The sequence below is a fragment of the Lynx rufus genome, unplaced genomic scaffold (genome assembly GCF_022079265.1).
Source record: "Lynx rufus isolate CCGP_SWC_20201006 ecotype Redwood Valley unplaced genomic scaffold, mLynRuf1.p SCAF_4, whole genome shotgun sequence".
NCBI lineage: Eukaryota > Metazoa > Chordata > Mammalia > Carnivora > Felidae > Lynx > Lynx rufus.
Window position 1 is genome coordinate 120,326,732 of NW_025814856.1, and position 22,981 is coordinate 120,349,712.

General features: G+C 42.4%; 1 protein-coding gene across 2 annotated transcripts in view; it reads right to left on the reverse strand.

Moving 5' to 3' along the window:
* The window catches only part of JAZF1 (JAZF zinc finger 1), a 344,718-nt gene that overhangs the window by 128,726 nt on the left and 193,011 nt on the right, over positions 1 to 22,981 (reverse strand). For both annotated transcript variants that reach the window (XM_047097097.1, XM_047097098.1), the window contains one exon: positions 21,820 to 21,892. In XM_047097097.1, the coding sequence (XP_046953053.1) occupies positions 21,820 to 21,892 (73 nt within the window). The remainder of the gene's footprint in view (positions 1 to 21,819; positions 21,893 to 22,981) is intronic.

A 22,981-nucleotide genomic window follows, 5' to 3' on the forward strand; every position in this document is an offset into this window, starting at 1 on the left:
TATTGGGACCTCATGAAGATAAAAAGCTTCTGCACAGCAAAGGAAACCATCAACAAAACTAAAAGGCAACCAACGGAACAGGAAAAGATACTTGCAAATGACATATCGGACAAAGGGCTAGTATCCAAAATCCATAAAGAGCTCACCAAACTCCACACCTGAGATGTTACTTTTCTAAAGAGAAAAATATGTTAATGAGATAGTGAATCAAATGGATGAAAATTACAAACAGTGGAATGTGCTTTTTGGTTATTACGTTTCTCAAGTTGGGAAAGATTCAAAGGAATCCTACGGGTGCCTGGCTGGTTCAGTCAGTAGAGCATGGGACTCTTGATCCTGGAGTCATGAATTCCAGCCCCATGTTGAGTGTAGAGATTACTTAAAAAAAGAAATAAAATCCTAGGGGTGCGTGAGTGGCCCAGTTGGTGAAGCATCGACTCTTGATTTTGACTGGGGTCATGATCTCATGGTTTGTGAGATCGAGACCCACAGTGGGGACTCTTGGAATTCTCTCTCTCCCTCTCACTGCCCCTCCCCTGCTCTCACACGTGTGCACTATTTTGAAAGAGCAAGCAAGGACATGCATGTAGGGGAGGGGCAGAGGGAGAGGGAGAACCCAAACAGGATCCATGCTGTCAGCACAGAGCCCCACACGGGGCTCGAACCCATGAACCTTGAGATCATGACCTAGGCTGAAATCAAGAGTCAGAGGCTTAACCCAATGAGCCACCGAGGCACCCCAATGAGTAAACTTAAAAAAAAATCTGAATTCCCACTGTGGGTAAGGAAGGGCAAAATAAACGCCTATACATCCTACACTGAAACATGTTTCTGGAGGATACTTTGGTGAAATATGTTAAGAGTTCAGTTGTGCACATCTTTAGACTCTGCAACTCCCTGGGTGGCTCAGTCAGTTAAGCGACCGACTTTGGCTCAGGTCATGATCTCACACAGTGGGTTCGAGCCCTGTGTCAGGCTCTGTGCTGACAGCTCAGAGCCTGGAGCCTCCTTTGGATTCTGTGTCTCCCTCTCTCTCTGCTCCTCCCCAGCTCATGTGCTGTCACTCTCTCTCAAAAAATAAACATTAAAAACAATTAAAAAAAAAAAAAAAACTAAATGTTCATCAAGAAAAAGATGATTAAATTTATAGTAAACCTATATATGTAGGCTAATATGTACCCATTATAAAGATAATATAGCCATATTTATTAATGCATAAATAGTTCCACAATGAAATTTGTTAAAAAGGGAAATTATAAAAATGGAATATAGGGTATGGCCCATTTATGGATTATATATTGTTTTTTCTGTATGAACACATTTTACTATGAAACTATTTATGTTAACAAATACATATATTCTATATAGAGAGAATAAAACACAAAATCTTGGAAGACTATAGGCCAAAATGTTAAGTGTATTTCCTCCTGTGCATGGTGGTAGGAGGACAGGTGATTTTTGTTTCTTTTATAAATTATATATACATCATTTCCAAGTGGGGGCACCTGGGTGGCTCAGTCAGTTGAACGTCTGACTTTGGCTCAGGTCATGATCTCATGGTCTGTGAGTTCGAGCCCCGCGTTGGGCTCTGTGCCGACAGCTCAGAGCCTGGAGCCTGCTTCAGATTCTTTCTCTCTGCCCTCCCTCAACTCACACTCACACACACACACACACACACACACACACACACACACACATTCTCAAAATATAAATAAACATCAAAACAATAATAAAAAAAGATTTCAAAGTGGTCTAAAGAACACTGAACCAAAAGCTTGTAACCTCACCCCTAGTTTAAGAATTAAAATGATAATAACACAGGTAAAGCCCTGTCTCCTTCCCATGGTACCTCTGTCCCCAGGGCTAACTACGATCCTAGGTTTTGCAGTTCCTCACTCCATGCACTTCTTTCCATTTTCATGACATCTGTATGTATACCTAGGTCCAATGCTTTCATTCTCAAAAAAATAAAGCTGTTCTCATTTTTGAAAAGAGAAAGCTGACACAGCTGTGCCTCCTCCTTAGGATAGCTCTGGGGAGCGGATCCAAAGATACATCCAAGGCATCTGGGAGTTCAGTAGGGTAGATGCTACAGGCCCCCTGTCTGGTCACATCCCTCCCCAAGGCATGGGTAGGAATGGCTCAGGGACACCTGTGGAGGTCACCACCCATTCTTGTGGATTCACATTAGCAAGAGTTTTTAAAAACCACCTATTATGGCAGAGCAATCTAGAAAAAACAAATGAAAAGACCAAATTTTCTACATAGTTTATCATAATTTTTTTAATGTTTACTTATTTTTGAAAGAGAGCGAGCACACAGGCAGGGGATGGGCAGAGAGAGAGAGGGAGACACAGAATCCAAAGCAGGCTCCAGGTTCTGAGCTGTCAGCACAGAGCGCTACACGGGGCTCGAACTCATGAGCTATGAGATTGTGACCTGAGCTGAAGTCAGGAGCCTTAACCAACTGAGCCACCCAGGTGCCCCAGTTTATCATATTTAAAAAAAAATTTTTTTTTCAACGTTTATTTATTTTTGGGACAGAGAGAGACAGAGCATGAATGGGGGAGGGGCAGAGAGAGAGAGGGAGACACAGAATCGGAAACAGGCTCCAGGCTCTGAGCCATCAGCCCAGAGCCCGACGCGGGGCTCGAACTCACAGACCGCGAGATCGTGACCTGGCTGAAGTCGGACGCCCAACCGACTGCGCCACCCAGGCGCCCCTATAATTTTTTAAACATGTGGATAAACACTTAGAAAAGCATTGTATCTGTTGATGAAATCGAAGCCTTATTTCTTTGTTTTTTCTCATTATTTTAGCATTTCTATAGAGAAAAAATAAAGAGGTATGATGGATTGAAAATGAATTGCCCAAAATACCACTATTCAACCACCAGAATACTAAACTGAAGTGACTGACAAAGTATTGGTGAGTTTGCAAAAACAACTAGAAGTCTCCTACCTTGCCTACAGGAGAATGGTGTGGTTCAACCACTTTCAAAAACTGGCTGTTTTTAACAGCTAAATACATGCACTACCACGCTTCAGCAATTCTAATAACATACCTAAGAAAACTGAATGCTACACCCACGAAAAGACTGGTTCAAGAATGTTCATGAGCTCTACTTAAAATAGCCAAAGACCATCAAGCGAATAAATAAATTTGGTAAGTCATCCAACGGGATACTGTGTAATGAGCAAAAACAAAACTTGTACTGATACATATGGATGAAGCCCCAACATTGTTGAGCCAAAGAAACTGGACAATTAAGTGGAAATTAAACAAAAGATCCCCTGAAATTACTCAATTTTCTTTGCCAGAACAATATTATCTTATACATAATAGAATGAGTCCCTTAATTCATGTTCACATAATAAACTTATTAACAGATTGGAGAGACAGCCACAAAAGCGCTGTTCTTTTGAAGTGAATTAAAAAGAGGTTTATAGCAGGTAGAATTCCAGAGCCAGGACCTAGTCTTTTTGTATTCAACACCTTTTAGGGGTCACCAGGGTGCTGCGTAACCTAGGGAATTAGAAATTGAAGGGCATGCAATAATTTTTAAACTTTGAATTAAGATTTGATATTATAAGCAAATATGTGCATGCGCCTTTAAAAATCTAGAAAGTACGACCTTGATATCTTAGCCCTAAAGACCAGAAAAAACATTTTTTTTTAAGGGGTAATGAACTAAGAGCATAATGTACATTTATTATTAAAAGCATTCTGGCTTTGAGGTTTCAAAAATATGGCTGCTGTCTAGCCAAGATTAATGTAATATAGAAACCAGCTTTTCATCATACTTGTATGGCCCAGGAGAACTGTCCATCACCGAGTCTGGTCGGTGCTGAACACAACAAAGCGGGCCATAAAGAGCGAATGTTCGCATGGGTGCAATGGAGAACAAGCGTAAGTGACTTTGCAGCGTATCTGCTTCAAATTCATCTGCTCCAGTAATAATGAAAATGAAAAAAATACATCACGTTGGCACCAACGATGGATTCTATTTTTCCTGGAAGCCTACAGGACAGAGGCATCTGTAGCTGACACTGTCCCAGAATACCGGAGCACCTTCTCTAGGTATAAGGACCATGACACCACTTCTCCTTCTCTGCTAACCTTAGTTTGGACAGATGGCAAACTTGGGAAGTTATCTGATGTAAAGAGGCACACAAGTTGCGAAGGTGATGCTGTGTTTTCCCACGAAGAACAACTAACTGTTGCTCAACCCTCTCATCCTGAAATCGAAGACGGAGTCAGCGAAGTCAGGCACAGGCAAGAAAAGATGTCCAGAAAAGACCCTGCTGAGAAGGCAGGGACAACCCCAAAAGCCAGATCCAATTTCTGGCCCCGGCACGCTGAATCCTGTCTCCTTAAAGGAGAGAGGGAGTTGGCAAGAACTGATTGTATGCTAGCCCCACCATCTGTAAATTACATGGGCCCACGCTGTCACCGAAACCTGCAGGGAAATTTCAGTGATCACAGAAGGTGGAAGCCGCTGGGAAGGCTTCTCTGCAAATCCTTCTGCTTGTCGAATATCACGTTTATGGCCTTAGCAATGGTACAGAGTGAATTGATTGTCAAGGAAAATGCACGAACTCGTACCAGGCAAGGGAAAAAAGCCCCCGGGACGGGAATGACATGAGTGCAATGGCCAGTGACTAAATTACCACCTGCTTAGGGTAGAATGAAAAATTCCTCGCTCTTGTTTGGTTTTATCAGCAAATGAAGACAAGGACATAAAATACAAGCTAGCACTTAAATTATCCAAGTCTGGTCACTCCGCAGGATCTGCATATCCGATTAAAGAATTCTACGTGCCTAAATTCTGAGCGGTAGGTAGGTTTTTTTTAAAAAAAATTTCATCTTTATTTTTGAGAGAGAGAGAGACAGAGTCTGAGTGGGGGAGGGGCACAGAGAGAGGGAGACACAGAATCCCCAGCAGGCTCCAGGCTCTGAGCTGTCAGCACAGAGCCCGAGGCGGGGCTCGAACCCACAAGCCGTGAGCTCGTGACCTGAGCTGAAGTCAGATGCCCAACGGACTGAGCCACCCAGGTGCCTCTGAGCTGTAGGTTTTTAAAAGCAACATTTAACAGACAACAGAGGTGGAGATTAGTGGGGGACATGGCCTTCATCCTGGACATGCCTGGATTCCATGCAACTTCGAGAGAAATCCTCTCACTGGTCACCTTAGTATCTGGGCATAACAGACGAAGGCCAGGAAAAAGGCTGTAGAACAAAAAGATTTGGGAGTTCAAGTCCCAAGTCTGTCATTTACTAGCTGTGTGAACTTGGGCGAGTCACTGAATTTCTCTGATCCTCGACCAAAATGAGGTAAGGGCAATCGTGTATAGTAGAATCCACAAACGGTGGAGAAAATGTGTGATTTCATAAAAACACAAACAAAAACCAGCATACGCAAGTACTGGTGAAGTTCTTTGTGAAACAAAAGGGGTTGCTATGCACATGTTAATTTTTTTTTATTATTTGTTTTCGCCATGACCTACTCCACAAAGTAGCCTGATGACATCCAAACGGTGATATTCTGATGGAAAGCAGAGTCAGAGTATGAGAAGTTATCAGGACATAAAAGAAAACGCAAAGGCTTTGGAGTTTCATGAATTTGGGCCTGAGCCTACCCCTAAAAGCTCCTTAGTAACTGTGACACCTAACTGAGGTGTTCTGAATCTGGGTTCTGGGGACCCATACAGGTTATTGGTAGGATTCAGGAGATCTGGGAACTTGGATTAAAAAAAATAATAACTGATATCTTTACTTTCATTAACCTCTGAGACGTGGCATTTCTTTCAACGTGTATTTATTTTTGGGACAGAGAGAGACAGAGCATGAACGGGGGAGGGGCAGAGAGAGAGGGAGCCACAGAATCGGAAACAGGCACCAGGCTCTGAGCCATCAGCCCAGAGCCTGATGCGGGGCTCGAACTCACGGACCGCGAGATCGTGACCTGGCTGAAGTTGGACGCTTAACCGACTGCGCCACCCAGGCGCCCCACGTGGCATTTCTTTCAATAGTGAATCTAGACAACTAGTCACGGTATTTTCCCAGTACCTATGACTTTGCATCCATAGAATCACAGATATTCTGATATCATGGTATGACTGTAACAGATGTCTCAACACAATTACACTCATCACTAATTTTAAATTATGGAGGCTATTGAGCCAGAACCTAAGCTTTCTTTTTTCTTTTTTAAACGTTTATTTATTACTGAGTGACAGAGAGACACAGAGCATGAGCGGGGCAGGAGCAGAGAGAGGTGAGACACAGAATCCCCAGCAGGCCCCAGGCCCCGAGCTGTCAGCACAGAGCCTGACGTGGGGCTCGAACCCACAAACCGTGAGATCACGACCTGAGCCGAAGTCGGACGCTCAACCGACTGAGCCACCCAGGTGCCCCCAGAACCTAAGCTTTCTTAATTAAGGCCTTGAGAAAGAAGCACATGTTACCACATCACAAATTTGTGATTTTAATATTTTGACAAGTGCATTTCGATATAACTCGTTTACTTTGTAATCCTATGTAGTTTGGCTTATGAGTTGAACAACACTTTGAGAAAGAGTACACAGGCTTTACCAGTTCTCCAAAGGGCTCCAAGGCATTAAAAAGGCTAAGAGCTCTTAGAACTTTCTTTGCAATTTGTGAGGTATAAAAGGGAGAGAAGAGCTGGGACACGGGGTCATTGTGAGACTTCAGATGATATAGCAGTAGCAAAGTGCACTGCCCAGTGCCCCACACATAGTAGGTGCTCAACTAATAGAAGCTACTCTGTGTTGAAAATGACAAGCCAAGCCGAGTAATTACACACTTCATTCTTAACATGACAATCTCCACAAACTTTAGCATTGGTCTTTTAAGGATTTAAGGCCACGGCTTTCTTTCTTTTTTTTTTTTTTTTGGAGTCCTTCGCCTTTTCTGGATAAGGCCACGGCTTTCTTATGACTGGACTGTCTTTCATTGGTCAGGCTGGATGATCTTGTGTTGCTTGGGACGACACGGCTGTGTGGCTGTCCTAAGTCCACGTTGCTATTGCTGGAAACAACCGACGCACAGAGCAGGGGTGAAAATCTACACTGCGGCTGAGGAGGGAGAGGTCTTTCTGGGGACATGAGGCTGACCTCGTTGCACTACTTTGAGCCAGCGGGCAAGGTCTTGGCCATGGTGGCGGAAATGAGAACAAGTTATTTAGAAACTGGGAACACAGAGCTATTTTAAAGCTTGCCAGCGAAGGGGCCTTCAAAGGCAAGACTGGTCTTTAGGCTCAGCATAATGAATCTCAATGTGAGAAAATTAAGTAATGTTTCAACCTGAGTCCCAAATCAACAGTCTCAGCAATATGAGAGTATCCTGCAAATGGGAGTGTGCTAGAGCTACGAAGAGAAGATTCATGGCCTTCTTAATTAACTCCGAGGTGCTGCACATAAGGGGAAAACGATAAATCAAGTAGATTACTGCCAGCGATCTGAATTTCCAAATGAAATAAGAGAGGTATAGCGCCGTGAGTCATTTTGTAAATGTGTATGGTGGGGGTGGGGGTGGGGGGGAATCTCCAAGGTCATCCCGTATGTTAAAATTTGCCACTATGCACAACAGTCCCTTGATTTCAAGTATTTGACATATATGGTCAGGTATGAAGAGGCAGGAATTAGGAAGATGAGTAAAACACACAATGGGAGGGTAACACAATATACACGCACACATAAAACTGTGATGGTTATTCTCACATTTATTCAAAACATATTTATCGAACACCTATGTGTAACAGGCACCGTTCCAGCAGCTGAAGATATAGTGCTGATCAAGATAGACAAACTGCCTGCCCCCATGGAGTTCACATGCTCCATGGGGGAGACAAGTATTGAACAAAAACAATGAAATGGTTATTTCAGGTGGCGATAAGTACCACAGAGAACAAGAAAGCAGAACGAGGGCAAAGGTGGATAGGGAACTATTTCAACTGGCCAGGGAAGGCCCGCTGTGCAGGTAACATCTGACCGACCCCTGACGGGAGGAGGAAATGAGCTGTGTGAAGCTCTGATCAGGGGGAAAGCATCCCAGCAGAGGGACCAGAGCTGGGAGGAGGAGGGGCTGGGTGCGCCCAAGGAGGAGGGACTGTGGTTCTTGCTGGGGGGCGGACAGGTGGGGATATGAGAGGCAGGGGCCACCCACTCAGGGAAGCCTTGTTGGAATACAAGTGAAACCCCTGACCACGGCCAAGTATGACAGAAAGCCACTGGCAGGAGGGGAGGGTGATCTGACTTAGATTCTACTAACAAAGAAATACAAGCATAGAAATACTGGCCTGTAGAATAAACAGGGATTAATCTACCTTGCAGCATTGTTATTGGTGGCGAGAGACACAAACACACAAGCAAATCTGGAAACAACTCGACTGTCCAATGGGTAGTGGGAGAGCGGAAGTGCTAAAAAACCATATCTTAGAATTGTATGCAGCTATTAAAAAGGAGTTAGACCTACGTGTAACTTTGATGTGGAAAGATATTAAATGAAAACCAAAATAAAGAAATATGTGTATTATATACGTTTGTATATTACATATATTTTATAGGTCTGTTTGTTTCAGGCTCCCATTTTTATAAAAGTGCTACAACCAAATCTCTACATACATGTCTGCACCTGAGGAAGAATGCAGACAGAGATACCTACCATGATGTTAACATGGTGACACTGGGTAGGGGTTTAGTGGGGAGTTGGAGAAAGAAGACAGAAGCTACTGATCTAAAGCTTATTTATTTATTTTAATTTTTTTTCTTTTTAAATTTTTTTTTTAACATTTATTTATTTTTGAGACAGAGAGAGACAGAGCATGAACAGGGGAGGGGCAGAGAGAGAGGGAGACACAGAATCTGAAACAGGCTCCAGGCTCTGAGCTGTCAGCACAGGGCCCGATGCAGGGCTTGAACTCACGGACCGTGAGATCATGACCTGAGCCGAAGTCGGACGCTTAACCGACCAAGCCACCCAGGCGCCCCTTATTTATTTATTTTAAAAGAGAAAGAGAGAGACTGACGGACTCCCAAGCAGGCTCAGCACCGTAAGCATGGAGCCCAACACGGGGCTCAATCCCTCAAACCATGAGATCATGACCTGAGCTGAAATCAAGAGTCAGGGGCTTAACCAACTGAGCCACCCAGGCACCTCGAGAAGCTACTGACCTTAAATGTACACAAATTTGAATTTTATATGATTTAATGGTGATAGCAGAGTGTGTTAACACTATGATTTGGGAGGTAACTTAATCAAAGATGCAAACAATTCATTCTCAGAAGATGGGGAAACTTCATAAAATAGGTAGCATTAAAAGTTGATCTTCAAGAGCAGAAGTGTCATAGCCAGAAGAGAGAGAGAACGTAGCAAGCTGAAGGCAAAACATGGAAGGTTTTCATACACGGTGCTGATGGGCTGATACTTTGAACAGACCTTTAGATGGCACCTGGTAGTCAGGGTTTCAGTGGAGAGAACAGAAGCAGGCAGGGAGTTTAGGGAGTTCTTGGAACAATCTGAAACAGGCCCTAATAAAGACAGTAGCCAGGGAAGCATTCAAGAGGTGATTAGGGTGCAGACATTACAAATTTGGCACCTGGTTATTTGGAAAAGGGAGGAAAAGAGATTGCTAGCAGGTAATTAACTCCAAGCTTCCTAGAGTAATGAATGGGTAGGTACCATTAAACGTTATAAATCCAAAAAGGAGCATCGGTTTTGGAGAAAGAGGTGAAATGATGGACCCAGCACTGGATGAGTAGAGCCCGTACGGAACATTCATGTACCAACCAGTAGTGGGCAGTCAGAAATGCAGATTTAGAGGAAACCTAGGGTGAGGAGGTGGGGAGTCCTCTCCACAGAGGCAATAGGTACACTCGTGGAATGGAGTGAATGCAGACGGAAAAGCAAAATACTGAAGGCCCAAGTTAGGGAGAAGCCTCCATGTGTGTAAAGAAGAGAAGAATGAGAACACAACAAGCTAACGGGCACAAGAGAGGAAAGGGTTCCAGAAACAAAGCAGCCAACGGGAATGAATACAGGTAGGCCAAATAGGTGAAGTTGTCAAGGAAGATGCCATAGTCATCCATGAAGAGAAAATAGAAACGGACAGGGAATTCTTAAGACTGACAAGCCCTTTGGATCTATGTGCTGTTATGAAATGAAGCCAGAGGAGAGGCGTTTCAAGGCCACAGGGATGAGAGATGGGTGCGGAGTAAAGGCCGTGGTGCCAGCTTTGAACAAGAGAGAAAGAATGAAGAGAACATGGACGAAAGATCCAGATGAATTTGGAGAGGACAAGTGAGAAGTTGAGTGGGGACACAGAAGCAGCCGTTATCTTCTCAGCACGGGAACTGAGAGCATCTGCTGACAAGGGGATCGGGAATGCCTTTAGGAACTTGTGTACAACGGGTACATTCAAACCGACTGTGATAAGGTTAGCAAGGTTTTAACGTGGGCTGAACACGAACTATGGGATGGCCTTGAGGGCCCAGCCAAGGTCAGGGAGACTATGTCTGTGGCGGGACACAGGTAGGTGTTTTTCGATAGTGACTCCCAGCGGCTAGCCTGAGAGGCACTTGTTGGTTTTATCTGACACTGAGATATTGGAGACAATGAGTGAGCAAGCTCAATGAGACAAGGGAATTAATCTCAATTGATAAATTCAAAGTTAATGTCCAGCAACCAGCCTGAATGGGGAGGCAAGGAAGGAAGGTCTCGGACCCTACAGGGCTCAAGGTGAATGTGGTTCCAGGGAGAGGCTGAAGAGGCGACAGTGGACACTCTGATCAACACAGAAATGTCACAGTTGGAAATACTGAAAGTATAGCAGCTCTTGCTTAGGACGAAGTTCAGGAAATGGGTTTCTACAAAGGGAGAAGAAGAGAAAATACAAGGCTATTACTAGATGGTTTCAAAGTCACGGAATCTCTAATTGCAGTAAGTTTGAAGATTTTGAAAAAAATGTAATGCAGCTTTGAACTGCACTCAAAGATGCATAAAAAAGATCAGTCACAGCAGTACTATATATAGAAGACCCTAAAGACACCATCCCAAAACGACTAGAACGGGCAGATGAGTTCAGTAAGGTCACAGGATACAACTGTTGCATTTCTTTTCTTTGTTTGGAGAGAAAACACAAGCAGAGGAAAGGGGAATGGGGAGAGAAAGAGAGAATCTCAAGCAGGCTCCACACTCAGCATGGAGCCCCATGCAGGGCTTGGTGCCACAACCCTAGGATCATGACCTGAGTCAAAATCAAGAGTTGGACGCTCAACCAGCTGAGTCCCCCAGGTGCCTCTAAGAAATCTGTTGCATTTCTATATACTAATAATATAATGAAGTAGCAGAAAGAGAAATGAAACAATCCCACTTCATACTAATAATGAAGTAGCAGAAAGAGAAATAAAACAATCCCACTTACAATTGCACCAAAAAGAATACAATACCTAGGAATAAACTAAACCACGGAGGTAAAATACCTGTACTCTGAAAACACTAAATAAAACATGGATGAAAGAAACTAAAGATGACACAAAGGAATCTATGCTCGTGGATGGGAACATAATATTGTTAATATGTCTATACTACCCAAAGCAATCTACAGATTCAATGTAATACCTATCAAAATATCAATAGCATTTTTCACAGAAAACTGGAAGTATCCTATCATAGTTCCAGACTTCAAATTATATTACAAAGCTGTAGTAGTCAAAACAGTATGGTACTGGCACAGAAACAGACACATAGATCAATGGAACAAAATAGAGAGTCCAGAAATAAACCCATGATTATGTGGTTAATTCATCTCAATGGAAGAAAGTATGCAATGGGGTAGGGAGCACCTGGCTGGCTCAGTTGGTAGAGCATGCGACTCTTGATCTCAGGGTAGTGAGTTCAAGCCCCACATTGGGATAAAGCTTGCTTAATTAAACAAACAAAAAACAAAAACAAAAACAAAGACAAAAAATGCAAGGGGAATAAGTCTCTTCATCAAATGGTGTTGGGAAAACTGGACAGCTACATGCATAAGAATGAAACTGGACCATTTTCTTACACCATACACAAAAATTCACTCAAAATGGATTGAAGACCTAAATGTGAATCAGATTTGAAATCATAAAAATCCTTGAAGGGAACACCGGCAATAATTTCTGGTCTCAGCTGTAGCAGCATTTTTCTAGATAGGTCTCCCGAGGCAAGGGAAACAAAAGCAAAAATAAACTATTAGGAATACATCAAAATAAAAAGCTTATGCACAGCAAAGGAAATCATCAGCAAAACTAAAAGACAGCCTACTGAATGGGAAAAAATATTTGCCGAGGACATATCCGATAAAGGGTTATTATCCAAAATATATAAAGAACTTATAAAACTCAACACCCCCAAAACAAATAATCCAATTAAAAATAAGAAGACACAAACAGACATTTCTCCAAAGACAACAAAGATGGCCAACAGACACATGATAAGACATTCAACATCACTCATCATCAGGGAAATGCAAATCAAAACTACCATGAGATATCACCTCACACCTGTCAGACTGGCTAAAATCAAAAACACGAGAAACAGCAAGTATTGATGAGGATGTAGGAATACTTGTGCACTGTTGGTGGGAATGCAAACTGGTGCAGCCAGTTTCCATACTGTGGAAAACATAATGCAGGTTCCTCCAAAAATTTAAAATAGAATTATCATATGACCCAGTAATTCCACTACTGAGTATTTACCAAAAAATATGAAACACTAATTTGAAAAGATATATGCATCTCTATGTTTATTGCAGCATTTACAATAGCCAAGTGATGGAAACAGCCGAAGTGTGCATCAATAGATGAATGGACACACACACACACACACACACACACACACACACACACACACACAGGAATATTACTCAGCCATGAAAAGAATGAAATCTTGCCATTTGCAAGAATGTGGATTGATCTAGAGGGTGTAATGCTAGGTGAAATAAGTCAGAGAAAGACAAATACCATATGATTTCAACATATATGGAATTTAAGAAACAAACAAAAAAAAAGAGACAAATCAGAGGCCAGACTTTTAAATACAGAGCTCTGATGTTTACCAAAGGAGAGGAGGTGGGGGGATGGGTTAAATGGCTTATGGGACTTAAGAGTACACTTATCATGATGAGCACAGAGTAATGTATGGAATTGTTGGATCAAGAGATTGTACACCTGAAACTAATATTAACACTGTATGTTAACTATACTGAAACAATAAAAAAAAAAAGATCAGTCATAAATACTGATGGGTGGACACAAGAAAGACTAAAAGCATGGCCTAATGTGGAGTTGTATATGCATCCTGCTTTAAAACACTGATTGCCCTGGGGCGCCTGGGTGGCGCAGTCGGTTAGGCGTCCGACTTCAGCCAGGTCACGATCTCGCGGTCCGTGAGTTCGAGCCCCGCGTCGGGCTCTGGGCTGATGGCTCAGAGCCTGGAGCCTGTTTCCGATTCTGTGTCTCCCTCTCTCTCTGCCCCTCCCCCGTTCATGGTCTGTCTCTCTCTGTCCCAAAAATAAATAAACGTTGAAAAAAAAAAATTAAAAAAAAAAAAATAAAACACTGATTGCCCTAAGAACAAACTGCAGACAACAAAGAAGTTAGTTATGCAAGGAGGCCCAGTGCCTAACAAGCAAATCATATCACCAAGTTCTGCCAAGACTCACCTCTCTCACCATGTGTTTTATGCCAGCAGTACAAGCTAATTCTGCTGAAGCGAGCCAAAATGTCATGTAAGGGCTCTTTCCAGCTTCCCAGTGTCCCTTGAGAGTACATGGTTTTTTGCAGAACACAATGAGCAAGCCAAATCAGGTTAGAGATATTACAAGGAAAATCTGGCAGGCAGCCATCTCGGCTTTGTTTCAACCGATGTTCGTAAAAAAACAGGCTAAGAAAATGGTAGCACAATGTCTGGTGTTTGAGATCTAACAGCATGCAACATGTTTATGGCATGCATTAGCCCACAAACTTCAGTATGGGGCTGGGGCACCCAGAACTTCAGATCTGGTGGACCAAGGAGGGAAATACGAAAGCAGGTCTTATATTGTAATGAATACGGACTGCTCTCAGAAGACCACAAACAGGTGGTTTCATTAAAAAAACAAAAAAACAGACTAACAAACTAACAAAAACCCTACTGCCTTTAGATTAAAAAAAAAATCAAGTGCTTCAGTCTTGTTTGTATAAAATAGAAGGCCGGTGAACACTTGGCTAATTACAGCATTTTTTATGAGGGTATGACTATAATCTGGCAAAAATGAGTCCAACCGAAACAGCCAGAATGATGGTTTGGGAGAATTAGGTGAGGTTTTGGAGTGGGAAGAAAAGTGGGAAAGAGGAAGAAAGCTTTCATTAAGCAGTTTATATTCTGGTAGGAGGATTTAAAAGAAGTATCCAGACTGATTTTATTTTTATTCAAAACAACCTTTTAGTGTATTTTTCCTTTGAGTTCTTAAACATATTTATAATGACTGCTTTCAGGTCTTTGTTTCCTAAAACTAACATCTGGGCCAAATCAAATGTTAGGGAGGGTCTGAACTGACTGCTTTTTTTCCGTGTCTAAGATTTTTCTGTCCTTCATGTCTAGTAATTTTTTATTGCATATTAGACATCGTGCTATCTGATTCATTCCTATGAAGACTACTGACTTGTGCTCTAGCACGCAGTTCAATTTCAGGATGATTATGTTGCATTTATATAGGCCTAGATTTATATCTTCTCAGGGCCAATCTGTGCAAAGCCCAAAGTGTTTCCCTAAGAACTTCTAACTTCTCAGGACCCATTTCCAAACAAGATCTTGGAGAGACTTGGTTTTAGGTATTGTTAGAGTGGCTCTAAAGCAGGCCACACCTCAGGACAAAGTCCTTATTTCTAATGTCTCAGTTAAAAGAGTAGGATGTTAACCAGTTGTTTCCATGCTGACTGGGCTAGAATGCCCTGCCTACCGGCACCATCTCACCTCTGGTCTCACGGGTTTCATTCTCACCCATGTATTTGCTGCTCTTTGCTAAGATTCAGTCTTACCCCAAATAACAGCATGTACAGTCCACTCTCAGCTATGGACTCAAGAAAGACCCTCATACAGACTTCTGTGGCCTCGTTCTCATCTCCAGTCCCCCTGTGCTACAGATTTCAGCAGCTTTAGTTGCCCCCAACACTGACGGACCTCTTTTCAGGACAGTGGGAATGTTATGCTGTGTTTATGTTCTAGCATACTCCACTGCATAAGGAAATTGTCCTCAGAATAAGCCAAACGACCAGAGAGCTTGTCTAATGTTTCCTCTCTCTCAGGGATCAGTCTTTACTACCTATTATCCAGAGCCTAAAAACCATGATCTCATAAATTTGTCCAGTTGTTTATGGCAGGAGAACTAGTGATATTTTAGTATATTTAGTATATTAGTATACTAGTATATTTAGTATATTTTTAGTATATTTAGTATATTTTTGTGCTGCATCCCATAGGAATGCTGAATAAAAGCACAGCATCCATTCTGGTCATGTAGCCTTACTCAGTGCACATGGGTAGCAGAGGCTCCTGGTTTCTTACAGAAGGGTCCCCAAAGTTCCTGGACATTTATTCACTCTCTTTCACTTATACACATATTCACATGCATTCATTCACTCATTCCATAAACATCAGGAATCTATTATATGCCAGACACTATTCTGTGGATTGGGGACACAGTTGTGGGAGACAGAAAATGTCCCTGCCCTCATGGAGCTTATTTCCTGGTGGGAGTGGTTCTGGTCTCACTCCAAAGCAGTGCTTCCCCTCTGCAGTTGTTCCTCTAATTACTGACTTGATGGGTGTCTTAGCATGAGAATATAAAAAAAATAATTAAAAGACCTATACTTATGTAACACTGAATCCCAGGCAGAGATGCACGTGCTTCATATGCACGAATTAATACTCATAAGAAGAGGGGCGCCTGGGTGGCGCAGTCGGTTAAGCGTCCGACTTCAGTCAGGTCACGATCTCGCGGTCCGTGAGTTCGAGCCCCGCGTCGGGCTCTGGGCTGATGGCTCAGAGCCTGGAGCCTGTTTCCGATTCTGTGTCTCCCTCTCTCTCTGCCCCTCCCCCGTTCATGGTCTGTCTCTCTCTGTCCCAAAAATAAATAAACGTTAAAAAAAAAAATACTCATAAGAAGAAAGTGTCATGAGAGAGGAGGAAACAGAGGCTGAGATTGTCAACCTGCTCACAAAGCTCATGAATAGTAGAGACAGGTCTCTATGTAGCTGTCCCATTTTTTTTTAAATTTTATTTTTAAGTAATCTCTGTATCCAACATGGGGCTTGAACTTAAAACCCTGAGATCAAGAGTCATATGCTCTACCAACTGAGCCAGCCAGACGCCCCACTCTACCCATACTTTTAGCCACGGCATTGCTCTCTTTCAAAGATGGAAGAGAATTATATTGGAGGCGGGGGAAATAAAGTGATGGTTTCTAAGTAAGAAAATAAAAATTTTATCTTATTTTTTTAATGTTTATTTTTGAGAGAGAGAGAAAGTGGGGGAGGGGCAGAAAGAGGAGACAGAGAATCCCAAGTAGGCTCTGCACTGTCAGCTCAGAGCCTGATGCGGGGCTTGAACCCACGAACTGTGAGATCATGACCTGAGCTGAAATCAAGAGTTGGATGCTTAACCAACTGAGCCACCCATGCACCCCAAAGTTTTATTTTAATAGAAGCCAAGTAGGTGTTTGGGAAGGCTAGGAGAAGGAAAGGGATCACTATTAAAAGAGGCACACAAAATTTGATTGAGTTACCATAGAAGGGCACAATTTTATTTTCCTTTGTCCCAGTGGACCATGAGGAAAGAGGAAATAGCATTCTGTATTTTGAATCAGAAAACGAAAAGAAAGCTTTCCTGCATAAAAGCCTTCAGGGTTCCTTGGGGAAGTTGAAGATGTAAGTGAAAGTGATCTAACTGTAGCCACCTCCTGCTGGTATATGCAAAACTAGTCCCATCAGATGCTTCCAGAAAAAGTGCTCTGGGATCAGGTCCCTATGAACAATAGATCATCCCTCTTAGAGACTTAAAATGTATAGCAGCAAAGGAAGGAAAAGATTTGATAAATACAATGGTTTTCTTAGCTGCAGATTTAACTCAAAATTTACCAAACTTAATTGACCACAGAATTCTTTAATTTTTTTTTCAACGTTTTTTTAATTTATTTTGGGGACAGAGAGAGACAGAGCATGAACGGGGGAGGGGCAGAGAGAGAGGGAGACACAGAATCGGAAACAGGCTCCAGGCTCTGAGCCATCAGCCCAGAGCCCGACGCGGGGCTCGAACTCACAGACCGCGAGATCGTGACCTGGCTGAAGTCGGACGCTTAACCGACTGCGCCACCCAGGTGCCCCAAGAATTCTTTATGAGTAAATGAGGTGTGTGTGTGTGTGTGTGTGCGCGCGCACGTGAGAAAGAGAGAGGCAGACAGACAGACGAAACAACACCTCAGAACTGCTGTTCTATGAAACCCATTTTAGAATTTGCTATTTAATAGCAAACACTAAGCTAAATAAAATTCCACTTTCAGAGGAGGTCAAACCTAACGATTGCTGTGCCCAGCCACGCAGGGAGCCTTACAAAGAGAATTTCAGTAGAGCTGTAGTTTAGGTGCAAGAAAATATCAAACTTTTATTAGGTAGTAAATGACAAGGATTGACTGCAAGAAGGTACCAATTTGCGCCTAGGCAGGATATCCCTTTACAGCATACGCCAAAGTGATACACGTATTTTTAAACTTTGGAAACTTCATCTTCAGAAGAACGTTTTGTAGAAAAGATAATGCAACTAACAGCCACGGCCATGTAGGTTACCGCGTCTGTAAGTTAGCTCTGTTACCCATTCGGGGGAGTCACCAACGCTGAGTGTTAGATGGTTTCCCCTAAAGTCACGAGCTCCGCCCTTTCTCTCCTCTGGAGATGGGAACGTGTCCCTCCCCTGCACAGCTGAGGCCTGCTATGCTAGGATGTGCCTAGAACCCTCGCTCACTTTCCCAGTAGTGAGGTACCATTTAGGCCTCCCTGGTGGACCTCGCTCCTAGCAGGCTTGGCTCCCGCTGTCTCCTAAGGTTTGATTTTATTAGGCTGCGACCCTCCGGTTATCTACAGCATGGCAATTACTCTGATTCTTAGGTCTGTGTCCCCTCCTCCCGGCTGTCCAACCGTATTTTTCCAACCTTAGCTTTCCAATTCCCTCTGATCTTCCAACAACTCAGCCGGTACAGTGATGAGGAACCCAGATTCTGGAGTCTGGCAGTGTAGGTTTGAACACAATACTCCCCTGCATACCACCTGGGGACCTACGACAAGCCACTTAACTTCTGTGTCACCACTTCTGCACCCGCACAGTGGAGATCATCACAGTACCTACTTCACGTGGTTATTGAGAAGACTCAAATAATGTAAAAAACGCTCAGCATCGAGTTCCAAGCATAAGCAGTGTTACATTCTTTCCTTCTAGTACTATATCTGCATTATTCTCTGATTCAAAATCTGTAGCTTTTCTTCTTGCCCTTTATACTTTCCAGGCATTTGCATGTTATACAGACTAAGTAATTAAATTTCCCATGCATGGACTTCTCGTTGATCCTCACACGACAAAATTAACAGAGCTTCGTGTCCTTAAAGCTCATATCCGGCTCCCCCCGCCCCCAAACTGTTCCCATAACCCTATTAATTCATTCAGTCTCTCTCATTCTTATTAAGCCATTTACATTTTACAGTTTGCTCAGGTGTTATAACAGACCCGCTTTTCAAGGAATTCAAGATTTGTTCGACATGTTATGTTCAAGAGTAAAGATATTTGCAATAGGTGTAGTTACCTACAATTTAAAAAATCTTAAATTCTCTTTTAATGTTTATTTATTTTTGAGACAGAGACAGAGCATGGGTGGGGGAGGAGCAGAGAGAGAGAGGGAGACAAAGAATCCGAAGGAGGCTCCAGGCTCTGAGCTGTCAGCACAGAGCATGACGCTGGGCTCGAACCCGCGAACCGTGAGATCATGACCTGAGCTGAAGAGATCGTGAGATCATGACCTGAGCCTAACTGACTGAGCCACCCAGGCGCCCCTAAAAAAAATTTTTTTTTAATAAAATAAGTATAAATAAAGGCTCCAGTTTCCACTCGGCTCTTTTCTTTTTATAATCCAAAAAGCTAGCTCCATTTTTAAGGACCCCAAACTCTGTAGATTTCAGTCTTTAGCAATGTTCTTGCCAAAGAAAGTTTCATCTCAATTTTGAGATGTTCAAACGTACATTAGAGTTGTATAAACAGGTATATGAGCAGAGAGATTTTTTTGTCTTCGCTGCTCAGCAAAATTAGACTTTATTTTCCCCTGAGGTTTGAGGGAAAAAAAAAATCTTTATTTGTTCAACTTTATTTTTTTTTTTTCAATAGTGCTCTTTTCTGCTGTTTTCAGGATATTGCCGTCAAGCTTTCTTTCCAATTACCTAACCCTTGTGGCTCTCTTCTTGACTCTTGTACTGGCTTCATGTGAATTTCAAGGTTTCCCTTCTGTGTCTAAGGGCCCTAAGGCGCCTTTTAGCATATCTTTCCCTGGGGCCAGACTTGGCTTCCGCCTTGCAGCTATTCATTCATTGCTCAGCCCTCTCATTTACTAGGTGTTTATCTATCACCTACAAATACCCAGAGTGTCTATCAGGTGTTAAGTACCATGTTACAAATGTGGCACTGTGCACAAAGGGATCTCGAGGGAGAAAGGTGGTTAGTAACCTGGGCTACCGTCCATGCACAGTCCTTCTCTTAACCTAGAGATCACCAGCAAACCTATCAATCCCCTTGTACGTCTACTCTGTGTCCTCTAGGGCAGGATATGGTGAATTCGGAGTTAAGAATCTTACGTTCACATCATTGTTTTTCCTATGCCAAGACTTTGGGATTCAGGCTTATCCTACTGTCCAGTTTATGCTAAACTATCATACTTGACTCAATTCTCTGGTGGTTGTGGGTGTGGCCCTTGTCCCTATTGTCTTTTTTTGTAGTCCTAGGTCACACCTGGCAGAGTATTTCTTTGGTGAGTATGATGCCTCTGTAATGAGTACATCGCTGCAGCCTACATGTCTGACAACATGATGAATGACTGAATATAAAAAATTCATACATTCCAGGGGCGCCTGGGTGGCTCAGTTTGTTAAGCATCTGACTTTGGCTCAGGTCATGATCTCATGGTTCGTGAGTTCGAGCCCCATGTCGGGCTCTGTGCTGACGGCTTGGAGCCTGGAGCGCAATGCTTCAGATTTTGTGTCTCCCCCCCCGCCCCCAACCCCTGCCCTCTGCTCCTTCCCCACCCACGCTCTCTCGCTCTCAAAAATTAATAAACATTTAAAAAAAACCTTTTTTTAAATCTCACACACTCTTATTGGATTAAAGTTTGGTATTTATAAATAACCTGTATAAATGTAGGTAACTTATTTTACCTAAAACAGTAGCCCCACTAATCCTATTCAGTGTCACAGTCCATAAGCCTATAGATCCTACTGCCCAATACTAGTAGGCTACTTAACCTATGTTACGTACACATAATTCTAAAGTACAATTAAAGCCTTTAAGACCCATGTTAATCCTGGGAAACCAGTTTTCTGAGAAATTCAGACAAGCATATACACCTGTATTTGTATCTGGTGTGATTTTGAAGGTATTCTACTTAAAACATTTCAAAAATTATGGGCACTAAGAAACTGTAGATACTTTATCTCACTTCCAGGCAAGGCTGATAAGCAAGAAATCCAAAGGCAATATGCAAATAGATGTTTATGTTAATGAATCCTTTTAAACACCTGCTTTGTAAAAGAAAGTGGAACTGAGTACACGCAACTCTAACTCAAAGCTCTCTGAAGATTTAAGTAAGTTTTCCCCCCAAAATGCGTCGAAGTGAAACAACACCGATCATTCATTCCCCATTTTCTACTCCAGACCCTGAACCTCAGCTCTGGAACCTAGAGACTGAAACCACTCTTCGCCTCATATGAAAAAAAAAGGGGGGGGGGCAGTTGACAGAAATGCATGCACTGAATTACGAGCAGAGTATCTCATTCTCATTAAAAACCAGTTTTGCTTTTATGTTGCCTTTTTCTCTTTGGGGATGTGTGTTTTCTTAACATGAGTTGATTTTAGGTTGTCTCCAGAAATCACGGTTATCTTAATCACTTACGTTGGCTGAAAACACCAGGTCCTCCGTCAGACTCGTATCAAGTTCTAAGTGTTCTCTAAAGTCATGCTCACACGGTCAGTTTCAGGAAAAACTCCTGTTACTCCACACAGACGGGGGTCGCTTGTTGAGAATGTTTTTACTACAAAGGAGCTGCTACTAAATAACTTTCTGATATTAAATTATTTCAGTTTGTTATATGCAGATATATTCTGATATTCCAACAATGTTCTGAATTCATAAAGTACCCCTTCACCTGAGGGTTTAAAAGGTTCACTCAAACATAAATCCATTAATCTCCCAAACTGCCCTATGAAGTCAAAAGAGCCTAGTCTAAGTCTGCATACAAAATACTTCCAGAATGAGCTTATAAATCAGTCATGTTTTCAGCCATATGCACAGAGAACTACAATCCTACATCTTTGCAACAGAGAAGCAAGAAAATGCTGTATAGAGGTTGATGTGAAATAATCTCCAGTAAATATTTGAAGACTGGGAGAAAGCAATTTTTTCTACCGCTAAAAAGATGCATTTAAAAAATAAACATGTGGTAGATACGAGGTTGCTATAAATTCTGAAAACGGCTTACCTATTAATGTAACTGAGGGCAACATAGGTTGGCTGCTGTAATTCTTGTTTTTCTAAAACACGTGGATCTGTATCTGTAACAAAAACACATTTACGATTTTTCAGCTTTTGCATTAGAATATACGAGGGTACCTAACGCAAAGTAACCGAGGTTAAACAGAGAGAAAGATTTAACATACCTCGTTTTAAAGAAAACCCAGACAGCAAAGCACAATCATTTGTCCTTTCATTCATAAATAACAAGATATTACATTACTTTTCAAGGGAATTCCAAACATCAACAGTGATAAAATGTCCATCTGTCACACAAACTCTTGCACAATCCCCCTCATAAATATTGGTTTTCACTGCTTACAGTTACAATGTTGGCATGGTTTTGGGAGGGTAATCGGCCTAAGAAAGAAAGTCTCTGTTAATTATGCTCACTTGAATGCTGGAACAAATTAGTTGCCATTGGAAAGCTCCATCAATTTGAAAATCGACTGAGTATTGTTCTTGTTCACTGAACACTTTTCTGGGTTTGGATTCACATTCTGGAGGGTAGCTCTTGTCCTTTTTAATTATATAATGAGTTTATTATAACCTTTTCTAGACTCTCAATCAGGAATGCTCATGCTGGCTCAGAATCCACAAATCCCACATTCATCAGAGGGGCTTTTCCCCCCCGAAGAGAGAATTCAACACCATAGCAACCTTCTTTAATGGTGCTTCTCCAACATGGCACGCACAAAAAGTGCACTTTTCACAACCAGAAGCGTATTCTCCAGCTTCTCACGTCGAACAAAGACTGCGCTCAACACAGGCAAAGGCGACGTTTGTATGGGGAGACTATAAAAGGGGGAAAACTGAACACGGCTTATTTTCCACGAAAAAAAGGTCCAGGCATTTCACACAGATTTCTTTTTCATTATAACCTCATTTAAAGCCATCTCGTTATTAGAACTCTTCCAGCTGCACTTGGGCAATAACACCTTCTTTGATGTAATGACAGATGTTGTTTCAAGCACCTTTGTACAGGAAGTGTTTATTGCACGTGGTAGATGTAAGATACACGCACTAACCCCAAAGCACATTAACAGGTGACGGGGGTGGGGGTGCAGACGTGGTGGCATAGAGCACGGGTGGCAAAAATGATAGCATAACAATCCACTTCCAATGCTTTT